A 19,296-nucleotide genomic window follows, 5' to 3' on the forward strand; every position below is an offset into this window, starting at 1 on the left:
TCAGTTGAAGGACTATTTCACAATCCAAATACTACAACAGCGGCCGTTTCTACACGCCCTGTTAAGTCTGACAGCACACAGTCTCACCTCTTCTTTCTCAGTTTACTCCCTGTCATTCACTCGGCACGCCGTCCACTCATTCACTCAACAAACACTTCTGGCATGCTTGTAATGTGCAAGGCACTGCTGTAGAATGAAGAGCTGTGGTTCACACAGGCTCTGCTCTCGAGCTCCGGGTCTGCAGAGTTGCCTGTAAAGTTTTCACGGTTCATTCTTTCTAGATTTTAGTAGGAGTCTGGAATGTTCTCAAAGAGTTTGGGTCATTTCCATACCGATACTACACAAGGAGGATGCTCTGGGATTTACTCACTGATAGGACGTGCCATGCACCGGAATAACATTTGCTTCTGGCTAACGGAATTGTGCCTCTGGGTAAAAACACAACGTACGGGCACGCGTCAGATTTTACCAATAAGGTAGAAACAAAAAGAAAACAAAGGCAAGTTGTGTGCACACCACTCACAGAATATTCAAGTCGATATCCGAACACTATGCTATGTAAAAGCCACACGTGATGTGGGTTGTCGTGTACTGATGTGGGAGAAATTAAGTGCCTGAGCTACCAGAAAAGAACCCCCAGAGAGAAGTCCCCTGAATATCACACCAGGGACGGTGCCTCTATCTGCTGTGTGACACACAGCAAACAGGCCCCATGTGTATCTGCTAACTCTGGCTTCATTCCGACCTCTAGGAAATTTGCTTACTCAAATGATTCACTTACTCTACAAAAAAGAAAAAAAAATTAACACAATTAAAAACCCCAAACACACGAGCTCCCATTGCATTGATGAACCACAGAAAGCCGGGGGAAGTGGGTATCTCTGGCATGCAAAGGCTGTGGTACTTTGCAGCACTTCTCATCGCCCTGGCTGGAATCTCCCCCTTTAAGTACATACAGACAAGCACTCCAGGCTAAAGCATGTTGCGATCCCCATTCAAAAAGGGCTCTAGAAAAGCCAAATGCACTCAGAGGTGGCCAGGGCGGACAGGACAGTAAGTGGAAGCAGTGCACAGATTGTCTAAGCTGTGCTGATTAGAATCGTTAATGGAGTCTGTGTGTCAGCCTTCTGTATTCTGTGTCTAGAAGTCCAGAAAAGCCCACACGGAAGAAAGCTGGGGAAGGAAGCAAAGGCCTTTTACTCTCAGATAACTGCTGCTCATGGAGCCCAGCTTTCTCGATCTGATCAGCGAAGCTAATTGTCCAGTGTCTGTCCTAGTTCTAAAACGCTTCTGCGGTCAGCCTCACAGGGTTGCCCTGTGTGGCCACTGAGACCGTTACAGGGACCTGCAGCCATAACCCTACTCTGACACTGTGGGGAAGGGGGACGTGCCTCAGTGGTTCTGTTTCGTGAGGTAGCTCAGTTGTGAGTCGATGCATGCTATGTGTGCTGTCCACCACTCAAAGCTAGTGTTCCCTTTTTGTTTTTGTTTTTTTTAAACTTGAAAGATTATAAAAATACCAGTATTTCTCCCCGTTTTATAAAAAGGATTTTAGAAAAAAAAAAGAAAGGAAAAATACGCCTCGGGTCTTCGCATTAAACTTCCGTCCCATCTTGTAAATTGTTGTGGACTCTGACTTCCAGGTTCAGTTTTTTTACTTTAGCACCTTTGAACGTATAATACCCCTCACTGTCACTCAGTATGTTGACGTTGCGCACGGTACAGTACTGTCTGTTGGCATTCTTCTCCCCCTTGTCTGTGTTTTTCTTGGCTACATCCACCTTGGTGTTCAGGGGGTATTCCTCCAGAGTGTCCTCTGGAGGCTGCTTCTTCTTTTGCTTCTGACACTTCCTGGTGATGAAACAGGCCACCAGAAACAGCAGCAGGAGAAGCATCAGAGCAGCCAGGGCACTGCCGATAGAGGCTCCGGTTTGTGACAGGGAAGCAGCTATCACGGGCTCCTGTATCTCCAGGTTCAGGGACTTCATGTTGGTGCCGTTCTTGACCTGGTCTCCTTCGTTGTCGTAGATGAGGGAGTCATCGAGAGACAGCCAGCCGCTGGGGTCCACCAGGTCCCTTGGGTGGCGCCTCAGAGAGGCAGTGAGAGAGCGCTGGACCCGAGGCCTCGAGAGGCTGTCAGGGCTAATGATGTAGATCACTTGGAGATACCACTGATGTCCTGCTTCCACCTGCGGGGCGAGAGAGACGCAGGCGACACACATGTTACCCGGAGAGTGTTTTAGAAGAAAGGAGATGGAAAGAGATCTGCTCCAATAGGACTGGATAGGACAAAGGTCTTAATCAGAATATCAACAATGGATGCTCGAGGTCCTAAAGGAGAGGGAACTGAATGAAGGGCTGGGGATTCTCTTTTTATTTCCAGATTAGCGGGATCTCGGGTGTACACATTCTTTTCTATCTCCTTCCTCGTGTGGAATAGCCTACTAATTTGTTTCATGGTCTCTTTAGCTAAATGAGTGCTTATGAGTTATTGGCCTTTATTAATAGCAGCGGAATAATACCGTCAGCTAGCACATTTATTCTCTGTGCCCTTTAATCGCCCCTTATGCTAACTTACTATTTACCAATGAACTTCAGTTAAAATGGAGTCATTCAACAAACTTTCACTAAACAACTCTAAGCGTAATATACAGATTTGCTGAACGTGAACACTTCCTGGATCACCCCCAAGAGGGGAACCATATAGAGCATTTGATTGCCTTCTCGCCTGGCCATCTTGGAAGGTTTCATGGCTTTGAAACAACTTCAAAAGATCAGTGATCGTCCTGACACCCAAGGTCAATGGATAGCTTCTTGGAGACAGAAAGAACAAGGCCAAATTTGACCTTGTTGGTTCTTGTTTGTTGCTAGAACTTAGCGTATTTCCCACCCCCATCCCCATCTGACGATGATCCCTTTGTGTCTCTGACACGGGCTTTGTACTTATGACTTTGTTCAGTGTTTTCTCAATGCCTGGGAAATCAGCTGGTTCAGCAGACAGCCCCAAAGGAAGCAATTTAAAAGAACACAGGAAAAAAAATCAGAGCAGGCCATGTACCGATGGACAATGGCAGATGCTCAGATGCAAATCTAAGAATTTGATCCTTGCTTTGGTCTCCTGGGGACAGGGAACTCTTGAGAGTGAATGATATGTTTAATAACAATGCAAAAGGTCTCCCTGTGAGAAGGGCATCAGAAGAAACTGGTGGTTACCTTATAGAGGGCATCTACTTTGAGGGTAAATCCATCCACACCCGGCATGCTGCTGACCACTTGGAAATCAGGCAACCCAGAAGCGAAATGGGCCTCGAAAGGCACATCATGGAAATACTTGTCAGTGACCTCTGGCTGGCTGCGGTCCTAGGATTAAAAGGAGCAAGGGACAAGGCATTTGAAAGGCAAGACTGAGAAGAGGGGGATGTTCTCCCCTCCTTCTGTGGGCTGGGTGAGGAGAGTGTGTGCTGTGCAGGGTTTCCCTCCAAGTCAGTGCTACCTCTGGATACCACAATGAAGGATTCTGGAAGGTTCTGTCCAAAGATCGCAAAGGGCTCCTTTCCATGTGATTTTCTTCTATCACTAGTTACTATCGTTAAACCTGAACAATTAAATAAAATGCCCCTACATTCATTCATTTTAAATTTACAATGAGAAGTTTATTATATGCTGGCCTAACTTAGATAATTTTTAGTGAAATATACCCACACTCATCTCTTTTCCCAAAGAGATCCGCTTTTGTGAGATTCTCCTGTTTTTGTATCCAGTCGGATGTTTTGTGCTGTTTTAAATTTTAAATACTTACAATTATGCTATTTTAGCTAATATAGGAAGAAAGTCTAGCTTTGAACACAGCTATACAGTTGGAAAAAAGGAGGTATCTATAACTTTTTCATGTGATTGAGGAGGATAGCTGATGTATATGTATAATCTGTCTGTCTATCATATATATGTATATATCTATGATATGATATAGATAGATAGACAGACAAAAATATAGATGATAGAGTTGTGTGTTGTATGGATATGATAGACAGACAGATAGACAGGTGATAGAGTTGTGTGTTGTATGGATATGATAGACAGACAGGCAGACAGATAGATGATAAAGTTGTGTGCTGTATGGATATGACAGACAGACAGAGAGACAGATGATAGAGTTGTGTGTTGTATGGATATGACAGACAGACAGATAGATGATAAAGTTGTGTGTGGTATGGATATGATAGACAGACAGACAGATGATAGAGTTGTGTGTTGTGTGGACATGTTCGTGTGGGAGTGTGTACTTGTGTGTGGATTCCGAAGACTGATGTTGGGTGTGCTCCTCAGTCACTTCTTCACCTTACTTTTGAGATGGTTTTCACTGAAGCTGGAGCTCCTTGACTGGCCGGCTGGTGAGCGACAGATGTCCTCATGTCTGCCGCCCCTGTGTTATAGGTACGCACTCTTTATGTTGGTTCTGAGGCTCAAACTCAGGCCCTCATACAGCAAGCCCTTTACTGAGCTGTACTCTCTTCCTTTCCTGGATAGTCTTCAAAACTTGGTGGTATTTTCCTCCTCCTCCTCCTCCTCCTCCTCCTCCTCCTCCTCCTCCTCCTCCTCCTCCTCCTCCCCTCCAATATTTAGTGTGTGTGTGTGTGTGTGTGTGGGGGTGTGTGTGTGCATGTGTATGTATGGACATGTATTTAACTGAAGAAGGCATTCAGTTCCCTAAGGGTGTAAGCTTCCTGATGTGGAACCAAACTGATGGGACCCACACTGAGTCTTCTGCCAGAGCAATACATGCCCTTAACCACTGAGCCATCTCTCCAGCCCCAAGGACAACATGGGATCTAAATTCTATTATAAAACTTTCTGGTGCGGATGTGCGGGTGAAGAGGCCATGGCACTGTGTATTAGGGGAGCAATTTTAACTGTGTGGACTCTTGGAAGGTGTCTAAGTGCTACTCAGGGCCTTTGAACCAGCTTGAAGAAACACTGGCTTAGAGGTTCCTCTTTCTGGAATATCAACAACACCATATCTTTCCACCCACCCTAACCAGTAAGTTGGAAATGTAGGTAGGTGACCAGAGAGGAAGAACAATAGAAGTACATATAGAGGAAAAGGAGACGGTTTCTGTCAGGATTCACAGCAGAGACAGCGTCTCACTGGCCTCCTCAGTATTGACATGAGGAAGAGCCTACCAGCAGCAGGAATCTGTGCTTCAGGTGTTTATTTGGCTGAATGCATCCGTACTGTGGCCCTTCGTTGTAGATTGTCCCCGTAGGGTCAAAGAAAGGCACGTAGCCATCCTTGCCCGTACAAAGATAGACTTTCTCCAGCTGCAGTTTGTAAGCAGAATGAAGGTTTTGCTCTGGATTCCAAAGGACTCGGCCGTAAAGGATCTGACCTGGAAAGATCGAAAGGCACCAGCTAGATTGGGCTTGGCGGTGGAAGAGAAACTCATGTCAAGAGCAGAGAGGACTTAACGCACTTCCTCAGAGTCAAAAGTGCCTTTTCTCTGAAGAGCTCTGAATCCATGTGTCCCTGAAATATACATTTACCATTTATTGCACCTCTAATTCATTCACATTACTGAAGCATTTATGATATGGCAACCATTCAGCTCTGCACGAGGGATACAGAGGTGAGTGAGATGCAAATGAGGAGATGGAAATGAGAGCAAAGAGATTAATAACATTTATTGATAACATTTATCAAATCCAGCAATCGCTATGCACTATACCAAACTTTTCTCACGCAGTAAAACGCACGGGGTGCTTACAGTCTTCTAGCTGAGCAGACTGAGACACCAGGTGGCTGAGTGAATTGTTAAAAGTCACCACAACTACAAGTAGTGAAGGTAGGATTGAGACTAGGGGTACCTTGCCTTGGCCACTCACTCTGATAGCATGTACGAGACGGTATGTCACCTGCTACGACAGAGGAAGGAGCCTGGGTGCAGAGCTGGCATGGGGTCTGCTTTAGGAGAGGTGCGGAAGGGTTTGAGGAGGGGTGATCTTTGAGCTGTCTCCCGAAACATGAGCTAGCATTTGTCAGGACATTTTGGGGAGGGAGACAGGACAGAATCCATGTAGAAATGCTAAGCACTGGGTTGGTGTGAATCCTAGTGTGGGAACTTTCATCTAAGGTATCTCATGTGTTCTCAAGTTCTTTATAATTTTTTAATTTAATTCTTATTCATCTTATTTAATCCTTCTAAGAGCCCAAAAGACAGGCCTGTTATTGTTCCCTTAAGTAACGTATGCCAGGGAGCTTCATGGTGCTGGAAATACAGCTGAGAGCCAACAGGAGTGCTATGAAACCTCTCCAGGAAATCCAGAGGTAACAGTTAGACACCATGTTAGAATTGCATCACACATGCCAATTCCCTTACTACCCACACCAGTGCTTTCCCATGGTGATGCACTGGGAGCTGGGAGGTAGTTTATAAACTGAAGGGAGAATGTGGGACTTTTCCTTACTTCTACCTTGCCTGCCCTGGAATGGAGGCCTGGGAGATGTTCCCTGAAGGGCTAGCTGACTGGGTATGGGTAAAGATACGCATCCAGCCCCGGGACTCACTCAGAAGAGTCGCCTATCCAGGCAGAGCCACTAGCCACAGCCAGAGGAAGCAACTCACCTTTGGAAAAGGCTCCTTTGTAATCCATTTCTGCCAGCGACATATCAGACGTGTTGGGATCCATCAAGAATACCTTCTCGTTATTGCAGAGCTGAAACTCAGTATTGAGCGAATACACAACCGGCACAGGGCGGTTGGTCTGTTGGAACGCGATGGGTATCAGGAACCTAGATGTGGGAGGAATGAGAGCTATTTGAGGGCAGGGTTAACTTCCCATGGGCATTTGAGTTGTCCTCTTTGCCTGGCCTTCTTGGCCGTGCATGAAGCTTCGCTGACCAATTACTGATTGAATGTCTTCATGAGGATAATCTGGTCCTTTATTCACTTCTAATGTTTGAGGTAGGGCCCACGCAGTTGAGAACAGTTTTGATATTTCCTCCTCTTTCCTTTCAGGTGCTAGGAAAATAGGCGTGCACCCCACCATGCTCCGTTTCTACAACCCTGAGGCTACCCCGGCACTCTGCCAACAGAGTCACAGCCTTAGCCACAGTCTAGGCTTCTCAGGATAATTTAGTCCTTAGAACTCTTTGGTACCAGTTGCACTTTATCCCCCAAAAGTGTGTGTGTGTGTGTGTGTGTGTGTGTGTGTGTGTGATAAGTGTAGAGTGTATGCATGCATGTACAGGGGGGGCATGTGTCTAGGTATCCACATGTAGAGGCCAGAGGTTGATGTTAGTTTCTTTCCAACTCTCTGTTGTATAAAATATATACACATATATGTGTATAACTATTTATATGTTGTTTGAAAATTAATTAAAGAAAAGATAGAGGAGTGATAGAAGAAAGTACTCGGATTGATTACTCTGGTGTGCACAAATGCCCACATGCACACATGAATATATGCATATAAACACACACACACACACACACACACACACACACAAAACAATAAAAAACAGGGAGAAACTGGAAACAAAGAAAGCCGTTAGACAGTGACATGAAACACAATCATAAAACAAACCAGGGATTCTAAGAAAAAAACATCCTGTTAGGGGGCCACTCGGGTAAGAAGAAAGGAGAGCTTATGTGCAGAGAACGCTGTCAGTGTCTGGACAGGGCCTGACAGTTGACAGAGTAATGCACGCCTTTAACCCGGGACTTAGGAGGCTGAAAGCATGAAGACTGGATTCTTGTCTATCCTGGCTACATAGGAAGTTCAAGCCCAGCCTGGCCTACCCAGCAAGACTCCTTCTCTAAAACAAAGCAAAAGAACACCACCCCCAATAAAATAAATAAAAATAAAAAACCCCGAAGCATTGGGAATATTCTGTTTCTTAAGATTGGGGCTAAATATACATTGGTTTCACATATATAGACACAAACATACATATATATTTTCATATTCCCTGGAATGGCTAAAGAACTTCATAACTAAACTTGTTTTAAAGAAGAATAAAGTTTCTTAGCATGTCCCAACAGATTACACGCCTGTGTTCTGTCTGATTTTCCTGGTCCCCATCCCTCCTCTATACGGCTGACTGGGTGGGATTCGTTGAATCATTATCCCACTTATCAATTACGGTGACTGCCATCCAGACAGACAGACCGTCGAAATCTCTACCTCTCTGCCCTGATGTCCTTACCTTCCACGCGCTGGTTGCCAACAGCGGCCACCTTCTTTCCTATCGCTACTGTGGACAAGCCCCCAGATTCCATTTTCAAACACCTCCCTGGCCGCTTCCTACATTTTCAGCTCATCCTATCAGACCATTAATTCTTCAGCCCGCAGCAGGCCATTCCCGAACATTCTTCCCAGAGTGTAAAGGACCCGGGGCACTTTACACAGTCACGGTACGCAGAGATGTCCGCACGGCACTCGGGAATACAGCCGGCCAACTTTTTAAGTTCAGTACACACCTACCATATGATCCAGCTGCCTAACTTCTGGGTATTCATAGAAGAAAACACAAAACATGTGTCCACACAAGTTTTGCCCATACATATTCAGGGGAGACTTATTTAAAAAAACAGTTCCAAGTTGGAAAGAACCCGGCTGCCCATTACATGATGAACCGATAGATTGCTTTTCCCATACCATGTAATACAACGCAGCAATGATGGGAACAAACTACTTACACAGTAATGCAGGAGTTCAGATAAGCGTGCCAAGTGAGATGAGCTGGGGGAAAGCGACTGAGATTGTGTGATAACATTTATGTAAGGTTCTGGAGAATTCAATTTCCTGGTGACAGACAGCAGATGACAGGACACCCCGAGATGGGGAGAGATGGGGTGTGAGGAGACTTTTTGAGGAACTGGTTGTTTATTGTCTTGATTGCAGTGATATTTCACAAGTACATGCGTATGTCAATATGGATTAAACACGTATGTTCACATCCGCAGTTTGTTTACCATCAATAATGCAGCCATTTAAAGACGATCCAGCCTGCTTGCCAGGCTGCGCTCTGCTGTGCTTATGACCCTCTGCTCACTTCCTCTGCTCCCTCAGACCTCAGTGTTCCTCTCCTTCTGAGCAATGCCCATTCAGTCAGATGCCTCCCTCCACAGGCTTAGTCTCCCAGTTGACCAGTTCTTACTTCTTCGAGATCTGTAGGCTCTGCCCGCCTTCCTTGTTTAGTGGATGAACTGTCTTGACTCTAAGCTAATGTTAGCCTTTCCCTCACGTCCTGTGCCTGTCCCTTTTTTGCCATCTAGGACCTGGCTTTACCCCCTGCTCTCCCTCCCGCTGCAGCATGCAAACATTTGGAACTCTTTTCTACCCTAAAACATAACCCAATAGAAGCTCTGAAAATGTATGGCCCCTCATCGTTATCAGTCAGTGTACCTCTTCCCTGACACCCCTTTCAGAAAGGCTCTTTATCCCTATTGTTCCTGCTTGATTACCTCTCTTGAATTCACCTCCTCCCTCCAGGTCAATAGACCTTGAAGCTCACCAGCCTGTGTACTAAGAGGCCAGGCATTATTGAATCCAACAGCCAATTCCCAATCTTTGAACATGAACTTCAAGTAGCTCTCTCTTAATACCAATGCTGGCTTTGACATCTCTCAATGTTTTCTAGGTCATCTGTTCAGTCCTCAGACAGGTGGCACTAAACTATAAGGTACCCGAGACCTGAGAGGCTGTGAAAATACACCATTGTAATATAATTTTATAACCTCAGTGATCAGAACAGTACAAAGCGTGTGATAAAACCTGAACAAAGGGAAAAGGCTTAATGTGGTCTCAGGCCTGAGGTAGGTATAAGCCCGTTCTGTTAAATTTTTAATGGTATTTTATTATGTATATTAGAGTTTAATGCAAGTATGTCAGTGTACCACAAACGTGCCTGGCACACATGGAGTGCAAAGAAGGGTGTTGGACTCCCTGTAACTGGAGTTACCATGGCTGTTAGCTGCCATGATGGTGCTGGGCATAGAACCTGGATCCCCTGGAAGAGCAGCCAGTGCTTTTAACTGCTGAGCCATCTCTCCAGCTCCATATATTTGATTCTTATTCTTCCCATAGTTCATGTCCATAAAATCGAGTGGGTGGGTGTTGGACCCCTTCCGCCCAGGAGATACAGAACGAAGTTGCTATGAACATCCAGTCACAACCTGACCCCAATAGACCAGCACAACCTTATTTTATGTGTGCGCCCGTTTAAAGATCCCTTTACTTAGTAGACGTTGTTGACTCATTAACATCAGATCCACGGACAATAGCATAATAATTCACACATGCCTGACTGGGGCTTCTTTAATAGTGCTGTATAGGGCACATGATAGCCCTTATGTGCTTAGAAATGATAGAAAACACTTTGGTGCTATGCTTAGGAGTCATTTAAAAATAGCAAAGCCACCGATAAGATGTACACAACCGAAAACATACAACATTAAATAGACCACGAAGGATCATTGTACTCAGAGAGCTGACGCGAGGAGGCAGAAGTCTCCCTTGTTTAGGTGGGGCTATGCCTATTGGCTGACATGACAGTTTTACACATCAGCGCATGACTATGGAAGCACAGTGGGTACTTCTAGGATTACGAAAACACTTTAGTGAGCAGAATTCTTAAACAAAGATACGGAAGTAGGGAGCATCGCCTTATTGGCCTACCTTTCTGGGGCATGAGCGGTGCAGGCCAAAGACTTCTCTCCTGGGTCCACCCATGGCTGTGTGGGCTGCACGGTGCAAGGGATCAGGTAGATGGTGTACTCCCCTGAGTAGTCCTTTCTGGAAACAGGCAGAGCAGACTGTAGTCACAGTAAGACCTGATGAGGACTTAGCCCCAGTCAGACGTGACTTCCTGAAGCAGGGCTCAGGTGGCATTTATGCACTGACAACTCTGTAAGCGTCACTTTCAGGAACTCATCTCTGATTATTCTGACATTCAGAGTATTATCCCCAAGGTGTTAGGTTACCCCCCTTTACTCAAGTCCTTTCTATGAGGAAAGCTGGGGGAAAAAAAAGGCCTGGAGCTAAAATAATCCATGGTTCAGGTGACGACAAAGAGAGTTTAGGAAACCTACTTGCAATTTGCTTAGTATTTCTTGTCGACTGACAGCCTGTTAACAAATTCTTAAATGCAAGAGCTTCTGTCTGTTAAAATGTAGCTATCCCAGGCTATGTTGCAGAAAAGGAGGCAAACACCATGGAGACAGTATCTCTCCTGAGCAGACACTCACCTCCATTGGGCTAGCTCTCAGACTTGATGGCCTTCATTCTTTTTCAAAGTTGAAGAACACTAGAAATTCTCATTGGGGGAGGGGATCGGTGTGCTTATGGCCAGACACAAAATTCTCCAGAAGTCTCTGTGCCCATCACTAACTTGCTACTCAGTAGCAATCCCAGCCCTGGCAGGTTAAGTGGAGGGCAGGAGAACATTCAGAAAGTCTGGAAGAATCTTCCAGTGTCTATGTTTCAAGCTCTTGCAGGAAGTTGAACACTTTTCAGGTCAAGCCCCAGAAGCTTCCATCATGGTATTTACCTGTTGTAAGAGCTCGTGGCTCGCCAGAGTTGATGTGGAGAATCAAATGTCTGAGCACTCCAAAGGAGCTGCAAGTCAAACTGAATTCCTCCTAGGTGGTCTGGAGTCAATATGAAAGACTTCACGTCTGGGAGGGTGTGGTGTTCCATCACAAACTGTCCTGTTTCAGAGGGAAACACTCTTGATTTGTGTTTGCTTAAGGACCTAATGGTTCTCTTTCTAGCAAAGAGTTAAGGGCATATATACCCTTTAGAATATAACTTACAATGGTTAAGACACTGTAGCGTCTTAGACCAGCCCACCACCCTACTTGTAATGACCATTATGGTCATATAATGTATGCGTAAACATGTGTGGAAACATGCTGAGCTCATATACAATATCCTATGGATATTTATGGGGCAATGATATACTCAGACGTGAATCTCAACACGTCTTAGTGTTTCATAAATAGAAATTCAATGTTGGATATAATCATATTTAGATCTATTTAAGACTTCAAGACTTTGGTGGAAGGGAACAAGTGTTGAAGTCCCTAGAAAGGTAAAGATTACTTAGCAAGACATCGTCGTCGTTCTTAAAGTTCAGTGTGAGTGTTTGAGGTGGGTAAGTTGATGAACTATTCTGGATGGAAATAAACTAGTGAGATAATACATGTAAAATGTGGTTGGGTCTACTTTCCTTTATATGTACAGATATAAAGTAAATATAAGGAAATATAAAGCAAGTAGGAAAAGCATTTGTGAGATAAAGGGCAATTTATACAAGGACTATGATACAGTCGCTGGATGGGAAGTGCTATTGTGTTTTCTTGTTGATGCTGTCTGCTGAAGTGTTTGGAGTAAGGTTCATGAAGATAGCAGTTTGTTTTCAAATGCAATGACCAAAAAGTGTGTGTGTGTGTGTGTGTGTGCGTGTGTTCATATGTAGATAGTAAACTGTTAACGCTATTGATTTTTTCATTGGTCTACTATTTCAACTTTTTTGAATGTTTGAGTTATTTCTTAATAAAGACTTTGGGGAAAAAATGCATTGAAACTACCTCTGAATTTGGCATGGGTCTTGAACTCGATGACGAGACGGCCATCCTCTCTAATGTAGATTCTTAGTATCTGAAGTCTTGCAGAGAGCACACTGTCTGTCTGGATCCCTGGACAAGGAACCACACAGAAAACGTCAAAGTCAGGGTATGGAGAGCATCTTCTGGATAGTGACCTCCCTAGTGTTGGTCTCAGGGGCCCCTCTAAGGAGTTCCAAGTATTTAGGTGAATGGGATTTAGTTATATATTCACATGAGCGTGCATACAGGCGTGAATGCCAATGCGAACGCATCAGTAGCTCTCATTTGTGGCTCTGTATTTTAAGGTCCACTGTCTTTATAGGGGGCTCTTTATGTGGGTACCACTTGCCCCAGAAGCAGAGAATGTCCCTTTTCAGAAAAGAATGGAACTAAAACTTCAGGCACTACAGCTCCTCTATACTGTATTCTCCTTTCCTTATAGGAACTAATTGGGTCCTAAGTCTTAGTAATTAAACAAAGTGTATTTCTCTTTCCTTTCATTTAAAGATTTATTTATTTATTTATTTATTTATTTATTTATTTATTTATTATGTACACTGTAGCTATCTTCAGACACATAAGAAGAGGGCATCAAATCCTATTCCAGATGGTTGTGAGCCACCATGTGGTTGCTGGGATTTGAACTCAGGACCTCTGGAAGAGTAGTCAGTGCTCTTAACCACTGAGCCATCTCTCCAGCCCCAGGGTCCTAAGTCTTGACGTATACATTTTATTCTCTAACCACTGGAGATGACAGGAAACCTTCTATAAAGTCCACTGTGTGGAGTTATAGGCACAATGTCTACTGGACTCGGAAGGACCTAAATAAAATGCAATCGAAAGAGGAGAAAACAAAAGTTAAGCAAATGGCAACAGAGATGAGCCCAAGGGTCCAAGGGCCCATTGGGCTCAGGCGGGAGAATGTCGAGCTATTTTCCCACAGGGAATACGAAACAAACAGGATGGGCTGAGCTCAAGCCATGTAAGGGAAGAAAGGATGTAATTGTCAATTACTAGACATGAAACCTGTCTAAAGAATGTTCATGAAGCTCTTAGGCATCGCTCCCTCAGAGGAAGGGTAAGCCAAGGAGGAATGGAATCAACGGGAAGTGGGCTTGGGGTCCTGTTGGGGTACCCATTGGAAATGGGAAAAAACCCAAACAAAAGAACAACAGATCAGGATACTATCTGGAGCCCAGTTAGACATCCCCCTCCTTTTTCCTGAAAGACCACAGGAATGCCGTTGCCGTTAGAGCCCAGTGCTTATTGTGATTGAACGTGAGGCAGTGCAGTTAAGACGTCCCCGAGGCATACCTGTTCTCCAAAGAACTGTGTCATAGAAGAAAGAGAATTCCATCTCAGTGTGGTGCTCTAAGGAGGCCCAGCCCCTGGGGGCTGTCACGTAGATGTAGGACACGTAGAGAGGCACGTGCACCGTCAAGAACGACTGAGCAGAGTCTCTCACCTGCCAAACGAACATCGTGCAAGAAACAGGCTTATTTCTTTTCTGGGAGGGATAGGGCAGAAGGCCATCACCTCTCGGTTCAGTTTTTCTCTATTCCCTTGGTCACTGGATCATATAGTAATTCCTAGCCTACACCTGCAGCTTGTCTTTGAAACATAAAGAGGGTACAAGGTGGCCAGGACACCTCTTCAGACGAGGTGACCTTCAAAGGCTTTTCTGAGGAGGTGACTTAAAAACAAGTAAGGACCATCTTTGTTTCTAGTCTTCAGTTTCTAGAGCTATTCCCTGGAAATGTGAAGTCTCGCAGGCCGGGGAATAGCTTGCTGGCTTGATATCTGTCAGCGCATCCTCGCTTTACTGAGAGTTTGCCAGAGGCCCCCGAGGCCTGTAGGAGATCCTGATCACTGGAACAGCACCAAAGTTCGGTCCTCTGAAATGGACACGTGCTTGACTCAGGGTGTCTTAGTGAGCACCATATTCCTGCTTCAGGAACAAAGGCCAGGGGCTTTGACATCACATTTAGGAAGCTGACCAACAGCGCGGGGCTGCGGGTGATCCAGGAGTTTACTGGTGCAGGCAGTCCTTTGGAGAAATGATTTAAAAGAGAACAGATCACACCTCCAAGGGAATGCTATTTTCTAAGGGGGTTCCTCTTACAGTTGTTAATTTGCTGGACTGAAATAGGTTTTATGAAGCCATGAAAAAGAACTGGATAGAAAAAATAAAGTATGCCAGTAGCTGCTTTCACAGTGCACTGTGCTCACATGTGGACAGGAGAATTTACTAACTAAAAAAACATTCATATTTTCTCTGTACATACATTTCTTTTCCTAACAAAAAGCTAAGTTAGTAAGTTTAGAGAAATTTTATTTTGTTATTGGGCATTTTTTATGGGATATGTCCCTTCATTGCCTCTCATTATTTTTCTTCGACCCAGAAGATGTTATTTGCTAATCTTTGAGAACATTTCCTGACAAATATACCATGCATTCTTGCCTTGCTTTATGCTGAGAGCATGAGTCACAGTTTAACGTGAATCCAGCCAGATTGACTCATTAATTCCACTGGTGCTGCTTGAGAAATGCTGAATGAGAGCCTACGTCCAGTTTCTCTGGTTGTTTTATTTTTCAATTACATATCAGCAATTTCAAGTCTGTTTTAAAGAAACAGACAATGTTGAGATACTTGGGGTAATCTATATTTTCTGTCTTAAAATTTAAAAGTGGACAGAAGCAATCCTTGTCTGTGGGACTTTTTAAAGACTGTAGTATGGGCAGAAATATCAAGATCTGGAATTGAAGAAAAAAATCATGGAGAACATACAACATTAATTTTAGTCGCTAGAAGTCCAATGCGCTATCCATTATGCCACAGAGCCACCTGAACATTAATTTTCAAGGGAAGGAACAACCAGGTCTGTGGCATCCGTTGACAGCATTCAACAGGCATTCACAGAAACAAAACTCGCCAGCGGCCTTGAAGCTTTCTCCAGTAGGGGGCAGTGCTTCACACAAAACCAGAGGAGCTGGGATATACATTTGAATTAAGGAGACTCCCCAATTGATTAAAACCTCTTGACAGATTCTCTCATTTAGTGAGATGAAATTTGTTCTGAAATGAAAACCAAACAGTTAACAGGTTTTGGCTCTCACCGAGATACAGGCTCAAAAGTGGAATGGAGCTTGAGAATTAACTTTCCTATGAGACCGCCTAGTCCCTGACTGCTCTTCTGAGCCTTTGGAATCGTCCTAGAAACACTTCCGCCACCAGGAATGTTTAATGTGTAAGCGTGCACACACACACACACACACACACACACACACACACACACACACACACACACACACCTACCCACATATCTGCTTTCGCAGGGGTTGTGAGTTTGGAATAAGCACACAGTCAGAATGTTTGAAACAGCAGACTCTTCCCAGTGGTGTTTTGGAACTCAGAGTCGTCCTTTGAGAGGTGTGACACCTGCTATTCTGACTCATTCCAAGTGGGGAAGAGAAGATATTCATGTAAAGAACCCCACTGGCAAATGTTAATCTCCACTTTCCAAAGTACACACAGCAAAAATCACGCATCCTTCTACAGAAGCAGATACTAGACTTTTGTACAGATGACTTGCTCCAGTAATTGCTTTATACATTAATTTGATTTAGAAGACATCAGGGCCCTTTAAACCACAACACAGCCAAGACCCTTAATAAGGAACTTAAAAAGAACATTCCCTTACCTGGCTAAATACAACAAGCGGGTATTTTGCTGAGCGAGGCACTTCTAGAGCGGAGTTGGCATGGCAGCACAATCTCCCAGAGAACCCACCTGGAAGTCAGCAGTCACGGAGCCCCCACACACGTCGATGAGCTCTGTCATGTCATAGTATGCATCAAAGGTCCACACGCAGCTCTTCAGGTTCAGGTGTCTGTACAGCTGGATGGTTTTGGGCTCCCGTACACTGGGGTCAAACTGGAAGGGACGGTCGTAGCCAGGGCCCAGGGCAGTACTGTGGAGACCTGCGTCATCCAGGAACCCTGCCTCTGCAGCAGAGGAAACAAGGAGCAGCGACTTGGTCTGAGCATGCCAGCAGCTGGGTAAAGGGGAGGTCATTGGGCTGTCCAACTGAGGCCTTGACTAGATCTACCTTGGACTCCCAGTGTCTGGTGAGGTCAAGAGGAGACCTTGCAAAGAGCTGAGCTGCCTGCTAGGAGCTGAGATCATGGCTCAGCAGGTAAAGCGTTCCTCCCAGAATATGCAGGAGGGTCTGTTGTGAATTTGCTCTAATGCTAGCATTTTGTTATTTGGGTATGTAATACGTAGAGGGTCCCCGCCCCCAGTTGGTTCTGATTGGTAAATAAAGTTGCCGGCGGCCAATGGCTGGGCAGGGAGATAGAGGCGGGACTTTAGGATTCGCAGGCAAGGGGACCAAAGGAGAAAGGAGAATCCCTATGCCAGGAAAGGACTAAGAAAGATTCAGACTGAGAGCTGCAGAAGAGAGAGCATACCAGTCACATAAGAGCTGGAGAGGAGTCTAGGGCAGCAAACATGGAATGTAGAGTTTAGTAAGTACTAACTCAGGAGTATCGGAGGGGAAGCGTTAGCAAAGTCCAAGTTTGGGAGTGGCCCTGCCATTGAGCTGTTTATTAAAATAGAAGGCTGTGTGGGTGTCTTTCATTTGGGGACTGTGGGTATCGAGGAGTATGTGCTGCCGCTGGGGCATTTAGAGCTGATAATCAACTACAGCCATGAGGGTCTGATTAGGGACCCAGCACCCATGGGAGAAAAGCTAGGTGTGGAGACACGTATGTATGCCCCAGGGCTGAAGCACAGAGACATGTGAATCCTTGAAACTCACTGGCCATCCAGAAAGCTCCAGGCTTAATGAGCAGATTCTATCTCAAAAAGTAAAGTGGAGAATGACTGACGGAGACATCTGTAATTGAACTTTGGCCTACATACATGTACAAACATGCATATGTAGATAGACATGTACACAAGAACCCCCCCCACACAGAGAAGGAGAGGGGGAGGGAGGGAGAGAGAGAGAGAGAGAGAGAAGAAGAAGAAGAAGAAGAAGAAGAAGAAGAAGAAGAAGAAGAAGAAGAAGAAGAGAAGAGAGACAGAGACAGAGACAGAGAGAGACAGAGACAGAGAGAGGCAGGGAGCTACACTGAGCTGTTTGTTGCCTGGGGTTAAATGGGGCTCTGCTCCTTTAAGAAACCCACGTACCCAGGAGCAAGTGTGAACAGACAGCACAGCACTATGGATGAATAAAGCAGGTTTTCCAAGGGTTTCTATGCATCCTGTGGCTCATCACTGGTCTTGATGAGATTGCCATGCTATATAGATCACTCACGTATGAAAAACTATTTTTAAGGCCAGTTTGAAACACGGTTTTTATGGGAAGTCATCAAACCAACATCCAACTTTCCTTTCTTCCTCCCTCCAATGGTTTCTGAGCTCTCAAGGTGGGGGGGGGGCATCTTAATTAGTTGATAGCTTTCTAAACTTCACCTGCTACCGGTCAAAATGACTAGATCAAATGCTGTGACCTGTTCTAAACTACAGAAGACAGCTGAATGCCGGTGCCGTTTTAGGACACTTGAGATATAATAAAAGTTTTCACATTCATTCATTTATGAATGTGTGTGTGTGTGTGTGTGTGTGTGTGTGTGTGTGTGTGTGTGTGTGTAAGACCATGGCACGGAGGTCAGAGAACAACCTGTGGGGATCAGTTCTCTCCGTCCACCACATTAGCCTTAGAGACTAAACACAGGTTATCATGCTTTGAGGAGAGCATCTTGCTGGCTCCTGAATATAATTTTTATAGTCATAAAAGTAGCCGTCAAGTTTAAAAGAGACAGAGAGGCAGGGAGCTACAATGCTGAGCTGTCTGTTGCCTAGGGTTAAATGGGGGCACTGTCCCTTTAAGAACGTCTCAGACCATCTACCATCAGCAACCCACCCTTAGTCCCACCAAGAGTGGGACCTCACTTGACCTGTGATGGACTTAAACATTTTTAAAGCGGGGAGAGATAGTGATTTTCAGTTTTTAATCACACCATTTCTTTTATTGCCTACGTACGCGTGCCAATTAAACTTTCACATGTAGTTCAATGGTTTGAGAATAATTTGCGCTCAACTAATTCTACTGCACGGAGACCGCCACTACCAAAATTGATACCTAATGAATATGAAAGAGCAGATAAATGCATTTCTGTCTTCAAAACCACTGTTGAATGATTCATCAGCAGAAAAGTGGTGGTGGGGGAGGGGCAGGGGATGACAGGCATTGCGTGTGCTCTTGCCATGGTAAATGGAAACCGACAGGACTTTTCTGTGGAGCGAAATGTCTGCTGTGGTGAACACAGAGGCACAGCCTTTAGCTGTGGGCTTCTTCACGTTCTCATCTGCTGCTGACGCCCAGCCGAGGTCAAGCTTTGGCTGAGACAGGCCCATTCAGTGACAGGGGAGGGGGGTGGGAGGAGGGGAGGGGCAGGGGAGGGGAGGAAGGGAGGGCGGGAGGGAAGGAGGGGGGGGGGGGGGAGGAGGAGGGGGAGGAGGAGGGGGAGGGGGGGGGGGGGGGGGGAGGGGGAGGGGGGGGGGGGGGGGGGGGGGGAGGGGGGGGGGGGGGGGGGGGGGAGGGGGAGGGGGGGGGGGGGGAGGGGAGGGGAGGGGAGGAGGGGGGGAGGGGGGGGAGGGGAGGAGGAGGAGGTGAGAAGG

General features: G+C 45.5%; 1 protein-coding gene across 1 annotated transcript in view; it reads right to left on the reverse strand.

Annotated features, from left to right (window-relative positions):
* Positions 1 to 1,497: 1,497 nt before the first annotated feature.
* The window catches only part of Fras1 (Fraser extracellular matrix complex subunit 1), a 250,306-nt gene continuing 232,507 nt past the window's right edge, over positions 1,498 to 19,296 (reverse strand). Inside the window, exons 65-73 of the mRNA XM_032916779.1 lie at positions 16,399 to 16,613; positions 13,923 to 14,073; positions 12,591 to 12,698; positions 11,549 to 11,708; positions 10,678 to 10,794; positions 6,621 to 6,787; positions 5,182 to 5,387; positions 3,214 to 3,360; positions 1,498 to 2,189 (exon numbers count right to left, since the gene is read on the reverse strand). Coding sequence (XP_032772670.1) covers positions 1,596 to 2,189; positions 3,214 to 3,360; positions 5,182 to 5,387; positions 6,621 to 6,787; positions 10,678 to 10,794; positions 11,549 to 11,708; positions 12,591 to 12,698; positions 13,923 to 14,073; positions 16,399 to 16,613 — 1,865 coding nt within the window. The 3' untranslated portion in view covers positions 1,498 to 1,595. The remainder of the gene's footprint in view (positions 2,190 to 3,213; positions 3,361 to 5,181; positions 5,388 to 6,620; positions 6,788 to 10,677; positions 10,795 to 11,548; positions 11,709 to 12,590; positions 12,699 to 13,922; positions 14,074 to 16,398; positions 16,614 to 19,296) is intronic.

This window comes from Rattus rattus, chromosome 11 (genome assembly GCF_011064425.1).
Source record: "Rattus rattus isolate New Zealand chromosome 11, Rrattus_CSIRO_v1, whole genome shotgun sequence".
Taxonomy (NCBI): Eukaryota; Metazoa; Chordata; class Mammalia; order Rodentia; family Muridae; genus Rattus; species Rattus rattus.